General features: G+C 57.5%; 1 protein-coding gene across 2 annotated transcripts; it reads right to left on the minus strand.

Annotated features, from left to right (window-relative positions):
• Window positions 1–207: 207 nt before the first annotated feature.
• VAX1 (ventral anterior homeobox 1) lies at window positions 208–5,842 on the minus strand. Of its 2 annotated transcripts, none has more exons than XM_047703317.1 (3): window positions 5,602–5,842; window positions 4,237–4,431; window positions 208–248 (listed from the first exon to the last, which is right to left on the minus strand). In XM_047703317.1, exons 1-3 carry the CDS (start codon window positions 5,840–5,842, stop codon window positions 208–210), a joined length of 477 nt encoding a protein of 158 aa, XP_047559273.1. The 2 variants fall into 2 exon arrangements, with proteins under 2 accessions (XP_047559273.1, XP_047559272.1); XM_047703316.1 differs by lacking the exon at window positions 208–248 and adding an exon at window positions 1,780–2,355 and having other exon boundaries at window positions 4,244–4,431.
• Window positions 5,843–7,874: the final 2,032 nt, after the last annotated feature.

Raw genomic sequence — 7,874 nt, forward strand, 5'->3', positions numbered from 1 at the left:
GAGACTCATCATTGGCTGAGTCTTTCTTCCTTTTCTTCTTCTTCTTCCTTTTTGTTTTTTTGGTTTTTTTAATCCTTTAAACACAAGACAAAAATGCACCTCATTTATCATCTTAGATATATATATTTCACTCTCACCACATAAATACAAAACATCCAAATATCCAAAACATTCAGAACGGAGTTAGTAGCCAGAATTCAGTGACACCTACCCGGGTTTGAATCGTTCATTATTTTCTTCACTATTTCCTAAAAGAAAAGAAAAAAGGAAAAAAAAAAAAGCTTCCGACGTAAATAATTTACAATAAAATTACTATTTTAAAAATGCTCTGCGCTCGCTTCGGATGAAGGAATTACATTCTAGACACTGCGGCACCTCGCCGGCTAGGTCTGTGGTTTTGGTTAAAATGCGCGTAGCTGTGGCTGCGGGGACAGTGGTTGTTGCTCAGGTAAGGGATGAGGCTGTGACAGTGTCGCCGTCTGGGTTTCTGACTTGGGACCACAGAAACCCTGGGGTTTTTGAGGGGTGGGATGTGGGAAGGGATGTCTTTCCTGTTCACGCAGGGAGCTGATCTGAATACAGAGACCACCGCGCAGGAGGCCGGGCAGCCCTGCTGTCCGGGGCTTGGTCCCTGCCACCGGGTCCTTGAAGAAATCCGGGCGTTTCCAGCGTTCTGGAAGGGTTCGGTGAATCCGGGGGTGGGAAAGAGGAGGTAAAGGGCACTGATTCGTTTCCAAACCCAGCGATTCTGCCCAGAAGCCACGGGTCAAGGAGCTGGTGGGGAGAAGCTTCCGCAGGCAGCCGCCCTGCTCTCTCTCCCTGAGGAGACTGAAGCTGTTGGCCACCGCCCGGAACAGCCTCGGAGAAAAGATTCTGGATTTTCTTTCTTTTGTGGCATTGGCTTTTTTTTTTTTCTTTCTTTCTTTCTTTCTCTTTTTCCTTTTAAATTCCTGCTTAAAGTCATAACACCCGGAACTGGAATTTTGCTTGGGCCTGTGGAGCAATCCCTATCCTGAATTCTCTTAAACCTTCCAAACTCGGTTGTTGAGAGTATTTAAAAACTGGTTTCACTTCATCTGGTTTTACGTGGTAGTTATGACTCTTGCTTTATTGCTGATTAGATCAAATGTATTACCACCGTTGCCTACCTCGATGTTTGGTGGATCTCCTGGGGTCGGGGGCGGTAGTGATTGTTGTTTCTCTAAAAGGGGAAAAAATCGGCAGGAGTTGCCCAGCCAGAAAGCTGCGTGTGCACCGGCTCTTCCAAGCAGTCCAAAAAGTGGGGCCCAGGGGCTCCCCGAAGCATTGGTTTCTCTTGCGAAAAGAAGGAGCGTCTTCCTTTTTGGTCTAACGAAACCCACCAGCCTTTTCAGCCCCTGGGGTCTGCGTGCAGCTTTGCTCTTTCAATATTCATAAGAATCATCAAAGGCAGCAGCGGCCCGATCTAGAGCAGGGTTCCCGGGCTTTGACTTAGAACCAGTCTTTGCCCTCCAGGGCCAGGCAACGGTTGGGACAGCAGGTGGCTAATTCGGTTATTTCCCCCAATTCTTTGGATTCTCCTGGATTCAGAAGGAAGTTGGGGCGGGGGGAGCACGGTGGAAAGGTAGAAAAAAGTAGCCCAAAATATGATTGGTGGCAGAGACTAGTGGGGAAGGAGAACTGTCAGAGGCCTCGTGGGGGCCGGAAGCCCAGCACAGGAGCCTCAGGCGCCGAATACGCGAGTCCATAAATATCACCACAATAGATACTATAAATATAAATACAGGCAAACACTTAAAATCAGTCCAGCGCTTTTTTCTCGGCCCCTTCTTTATTGTTGGTCCTGGAGTAAGGCTCGAAGGCTGAGGAGCTCAGGTACCGGGCGGAGAGTTCTTGCAAATTTCCAGCCAGCGAACCGGCCATTGTCAACGGGGCGGAGGAGAGGCGGCTGGCGACCGAGCCGAGCAGCGACGGTACCGGTAGGCTGAAGAGGCCGTGGCCGGCAGCCGGCGCGCCCGCATGCAGTCCGCCCGGCCCAGCGGGCCCAGGGCCCGGAGCGCCGCCCACGGCCGGCGGGTGCGGGGACGCGGCGCCGGTGGGACCCGGGGCGGCGGCCGCGGCGGCGGCGGCCGAACCGGCAGCGGCTCCGGCGCCCAGGGCAGGCAGGCTGGGCCCGCGAAGCGCCGAGCCGAGCGCGCCGGTGGCGCAAGGCGGCAGCAGCGCGGGCAGGCCGGGCGGCGACAGCAGGCGGCCCTGCTCCAGCAGCCGCAGCACGCTGCACGTGGCCGCCGTCTCCGACACCACCGAGCGCAGCTCCGAGTCCTTGCCCTGGTCCTTCTTCTGCTTCGTGCGCCGGTTCTGGAACCAGACTTTCACCTGGGCGCAGGGACGCAGGGAGGGTGGGAAAGAGGAGCGGGAGAGAGGGCCGTCAAGGAAGAGCGGGCTCCCAGGGCGCGAGGGCTCGCTTCAGAGCCCTCTCCAAGCCCAGCCGCAGCCCCAGTCCGGCCCCACCCGGCAGCAGCAGAGGGGCTAGCCCGGGAGCTACGTGGGCCACCTCGAGTTGGACACAGCTCCGCAAAGCTGCGATTCCGGCTCATGGAAGCAGGCCCAGGCTGTGGGAGCTCAGAACTAGTAATAAAGATGTCCACGACCCTACCCTGAAGGAAGACCAGAAGGGACTTCACTGGGCTCCCTCACTACCTGCAGCCAGACACGGATCATCCTGGCTTGTGAGCTCACGTTTCCTTCCGGCAGAGGGGTAAGACCTGAAGGCTGCTGTGTAGGAAGCGGGAGTGGGCGGGCTGGGAGTGTTGCTCTACCTTTCTGGACCCAGGCCCATTGCCCAGCCAACAAGCTCGGCAGTAGCCTCTGCGGAATTAGTCCTGTCCAAGGCTTCCAGAAGCTGTTCCTGGCTTATTAGGGTCAGACTTGACCATCAACTGGCAGCAAACAGGAAAGGTGACCGTAGAAGGAGTAATTTGTGCAGGATGGACTAGGGGCAAAGCCTTCTCCATCTTCTCTCTCTGACAGCTGGATTGGAGGTTCTGGGTGATATTCTTAATTTATCACTCCCCTGCTCTCCATCATGAACTTTGGAATCATGGGAAGACGTCAAGAGGCTGGGGTGAACTAAACCCTCTCTGCCAGCCTCCCTCCCACTTCCTCCTCTCCTTTTGCCCCCTCTCCAGACCTCGCTGGTGGCCCAGAATGGAGATTAGAAGCTATATGGAAAGGTCTAGATTTTGTAAAGCAAGAGGGGTGGTAGTAGAGAGAATAGGAAAAAGCTATTGTGCCAACTCAAACTCAAAAAGAACATCCATTAGGATCTGTCTTCGGTTCTCTGCTTTCTGCCCAGTTCCCAGACCTATATGTTCCCTACCTGCTTCAGGGCTGGACGCAGGGAAGGAGACAAGCCCTTAGAAAGAAGTCTGCCTTACCTAGGCCAAGTTGGTGCCATGCCCTCACTAGGCCCAAAAGGGCCTCCACAAGGCAAATCTGTCAGGCCCTGAAAAGTCTGGGCCCAGAGTCTACTGTGGCTGGCTCCAGTAACAACATGTGGATTTCATGTAAAGGAAAAGACCTAAAGCACAGTTGACCCTGCTGGCTCCCAGGGCCCCGGATCTGCCTCTGATCCCATACTTCACATATCATCAGCACTGAAGACAGGGCCTGATAAGTGCCCAGTGGGTGCCCATGGCCAGAATGGGTCTGGGTCCAGCTCAGGGCCAGGGGAAGCCTTAAGAGGCAGGGTAGCCTGCCTGGCGCAGGTGACTCTCAGGATTGTTCACCTTTCCAATCTAGTTGTTACCCTCAGCACCAGGTGGCTTTGGCTCCAGTCCCATTCTTGCAGAACAGGCCTGGGTGTTGTATTACAAGGCTGGGGTCCCCAAAGGAGGTGATGCCTGGAAATCTGGCCAAAATGGGGTGACCAAGACAGGGGCAAACCCTCGTTCCTTGTACAGCAGAGGCAAGCAGGGAATTCTCAAGACTGATCCAAAAAAGAATTCCAAGGGACAGAATTTGGGGCCTCCTGGGCTAGGCCAAGGCGGGCAGAGTACGGACCCTTCCAGATTTGGGGGCATAGAGGGAAAGGAATGGTTTAAGGAAGGGAAGAAGTAGTGGGTCTATCACCCCATCCTCCCTGTCTCCTCCACCTTCCCTGGGAGTCTCATCCAGAGTCAGGCTAAGTACTGGGAAGAGTGGGCTAGAGTTGGTGGGGCGGGGGAGGCTTGTGCAGAGCTGTGCAGGCCTGGCCACCTGGTACCTGGGTCTCGGAGAGGTTAAGCTGCCTGGCGAGCTCGGTTCTCTCTCGGCCCACCACGTACTGGCAGCGCTGAAACTCCATCTCCAGCCGGTAGAGCTGCTCCGCAGTGAAGGACGTGCGCGTCCTCTTGGGCCGGTCCAGGTCCAGGCCCTTGGGCAGGATGATCTCTCGGATGGAACCCTTGGCATCTGAGGAAGGGGAGATGTCAGTATGTCACCCTCCCGTCTCCCTCCACCTCCCTGGCCAGAGCCTGCTGGAGGGCAGGGTCCCCTGCTGCCTGCAGTCGGGCGGGCGTGGGGATGGGGGCGGGGGGGAGCAGGGAGGGAAGCCTCGGCCATACCCGGGGACCAAAGACACGGCGTGTTTGGTGGAGCGAGGGGGTTTAACTGGACACCGCGATCGGAAAGGGGGAATCAGACTTGGCCTTTTAGAGCCCTTTGGACATGGGAGGGGGAAAAAAATCCCAATCGGCTGATGTTCCTTCCGGCCTGGGAGTCTCGGCTGCGCGGTCTGCGTCCCCTGTAGCCTGAAGGTCTCCCAGCTGACCAGGCTGGGTCTCGTCGGCCCCAGCTCTGGACGCCTTGACCAGACCCCGCTCCCGCGGTCTCAACGCCCCACCCCTGGGTCTCCTTCTCTCCCGAGCCGGGTCGGCGGAAGGAGGAGGGACGTTGTGGGGGCCGGCGGGGCCTGGCGATCTGCTAGCGGGGGCGGCGCCGGGCTGGGGCCGGGCCTCACGACAGCCACCGCCAGAGCCCAGCGCACAACGCGCAGCCCTGCGGGAGCGAGCCGAGCACCAAAGCGACATCCGCGGCTCGGCAACGCAGCCCAGCCTCTTCTGCCGGCGGCGGCTGCTAGCCCCGAGCGCGGCGCCGGGGCCCTCGGCCCAGCGCGCCAAAAGGCCTGGCCGTAGCCGGCGATCGGCTGCTGTTCTCCGGTATCCGCACTCCCCTTGGGTGCACTCAGCCGGCCAGGGCGCCGGAGCTCGAAGGCAGGCTGCCGGCAAGTCCTCTAGCTCGCCCAGCGCGCGCTCGTCCTCCATAGTGTCCTGCTCCTTCCCCCAGTCAGAGGCCGCAGCCTGCAGCCTGGGCCGGCCTGCGCGGCCCCTAGGCTTCCCTGCAACCCTGTAGGCGGGGCCCCTCGGGGCTTGGAGGGTCAAGGCTCCTGGAGAGTGCGCGCCCCAGGTGCGAGTACCCAGCGGCCGGCCAGACCCGGGGGCGGGGGTGGGGAATGGCCAGTAACTTTCTCGGAAGTCCCAGCCCGCACCTCCTCCCTGCGGGCCTGGTTCTGGGGCGCCGCGCTTCTAGGGCCCCCGAGTCCTCCACCACAGAACGCGCCCTGCAGCCCTACCCCATCCCTACCTCGGACCAAGATCCGGCGGCAATAATCCGGGTCGGCGGCCGAATTGGATTTACTTTTGTTACAATCGTCCGCGGCACCCGACGCGGAGAAGGCGCCCTGCGGCTCCTTGAGGAAGGCGGCGGAGAGGTTCCCGTCCGCACCCTTGCTCTCCCGGCTCTCCTTGTGCGCGTTCTTCGAGACCCGGGCAGCCTCTGCGTCCGAGTGGCACCGAACGTCCATTTTGTCTGGTTTCCCGAACATAGGAGGGAAAAAAAAAAAAAAAAGAAAAGAAAAGAAAGAAAGAAAAGAAGAGAAAGGGGGAAAAAGAAAGAAAGAAAATAAAAAGAAAAAAAGGGGGGGAGAAAAAAAAAAGAGGCACCGCGGGGACAAAACCCTACAATGGAGCTCCTGAGCCCTGCCCAGAGAGAGGAAAGCGGCAAGAATGAATGTCCCCGCGGGGCGGCTGCGGCGACCGCGGGCGGGTCAGCGGCGACCGGCGAGTGGCGCGCTCTCCGAGAGGCGGCGGGTCTGATCCAGGATCCCGATGGAGCAGCGGCGAGGCCGCGTCGTCAGCGTCCGCGTTCTCGGAGCACGTCCAGTGTCCCCAGCCTGGCGATCAGGTAGCAAGCAGAACAACTCCGAAATGCTGCGGCTCCCGCCTGTTACTGACACGGCGAGTTGTAGTTGTCCGACGCCCGCGGGGACGTACACTCGCTGTTGCAATTGATTACGGGTAATTTCGCAGCCCCCACGTTTCGGTTACCTCATGAATACACTAAATTGTTTGGATAATATATCAGATCGTAATGGATGGTTTCTGTCCTTGTCCCCAATCAAGTAGGGGTTTAGCCAGTGAATAAACGGAAATGATTGGTCTTGCTTTCAGGAAACACACAATCAAAGACCCACACTTCCAGAAAAACTTTTGACAAGATTCATCCTGAATTGTTAGTACCATTAGCAGGCATTATTAACTTTCCCTTTGCCTTTGACCCTCCTGCTCACATACTGGCTAGAGGGGTTTTCTGCACACTCGACAGATAGAGCTGAATGAGGGGGGAGGGGGAGGGAAAAGAAACCAACAAAAAACGCTTACACACCCTGCAGCAGAAGAAAGCAGTTGCCTCTAGGGGGAAAAAAGGGGGGTAGAGTAAAAGTTTTCCCAAAAAGTATCTCCCCGGAACTCTAAAAGCCAAGCTTTCGTCCCAAACAACTCCTTCTTAACACACCTCGACGCTGACAGCCATCTTAAACGGCCACCTCTCTTCATTTAGTTCCAGTTGGATTTTTTTCCTGCCTGCACCTCCAGCAGCCTGAGGCAGCCCATTCAAAGGGCAGCTTTGTACTCAGAGTCCAGCAGGAGAGAGAGGGGGAGAGGAGAGAGAGCCCAGAAAATCTCAACTGTGAGATTTGCTTCAAAAAAAAAAAAAAAAAAAAAAGAAAGAAAGAAAGAAAGAAAGAAAAAAGAAAAAAAAAAAAGAAAAAAAGTTTCCCCTAGCTATTTCATTGTCTCTGCTACAATATCTTTGAGAAAAGCAACAGCCAGTAATCCAATAAGAGCATTGATTAGGCTACAATGATTCAATTCAAGCGCATGGCCCTGTGCAAGGAGCATGCTCCAGCCCTTCTCGTCACCTTGCCGGGGCAGAAGCCCTCTCCACGCCGCTCTCCCCATTCATTCCTTTATGGGAAATGCGGAGCAAAAGGAGTGAAAGATGGCAATTATCTAATTGGACTATTAACAAACAGTGCTCTGAGTGCGGCGGTCTGGCGTGGCTCCTGGGCGGGGGAAGGGCCCTGTTCCCTGCCCTCATTCACAAAGAGTGCAGGGGCCGGGGAGGAAAGAGGGTTTTTTAAAGGGAGTGGGATGGGGTGGGGGGAGCGGAGAGGTGGGAGGTTTGGCTGAGAATTTTTCCACACAATTCCCAGAATGGGGGCGGAGGCGGGCGGGGAAGAGGAGGGGGCTGGGGGCGGGGGTGCCGGCGAGCGGGTGGGAGAGAGGGAGGGCGAAGGGGTGCGAGCGTGTGTGGTGGGCTCCGAGGGGCTCCCGCCCGCTGCCAGGCGCGCTCCGCCCGCGCCGCGGTCCCGCCGCCCCGCCAGCACCCCTCGACCCCGCCGAGTCCGCGAATGGGAGGGGCCGCCGCGCCGGGGGCTTCGCGCTCTCCCCTCCCCCTGCCGCTCCCCACCCCCTCCGGCGCATCCGAGAGCCCACGCTCCGTCCGGTTCCGGAGGCCGCCTCCGGCCGTGGAGGCAGACCTTGGGCTTTTACTTTGTTTGATTGGGGTGTGTGAGT

The sequence above is a fragment of the Lutra lutra genome, chromosome 14 (genome assembly GCF_902655055.1).
Source record: "Lutra lutra chromosome 14, mLutLut1.2, whole genome shotgun sequence".
Classification (NCBI taxonomy): domain Eukaryota; kingdom Metazoa; phylum Chordata; class Mammalia; order Carnivora; family Mustelidae; genus Lutra; species Lutra lutra.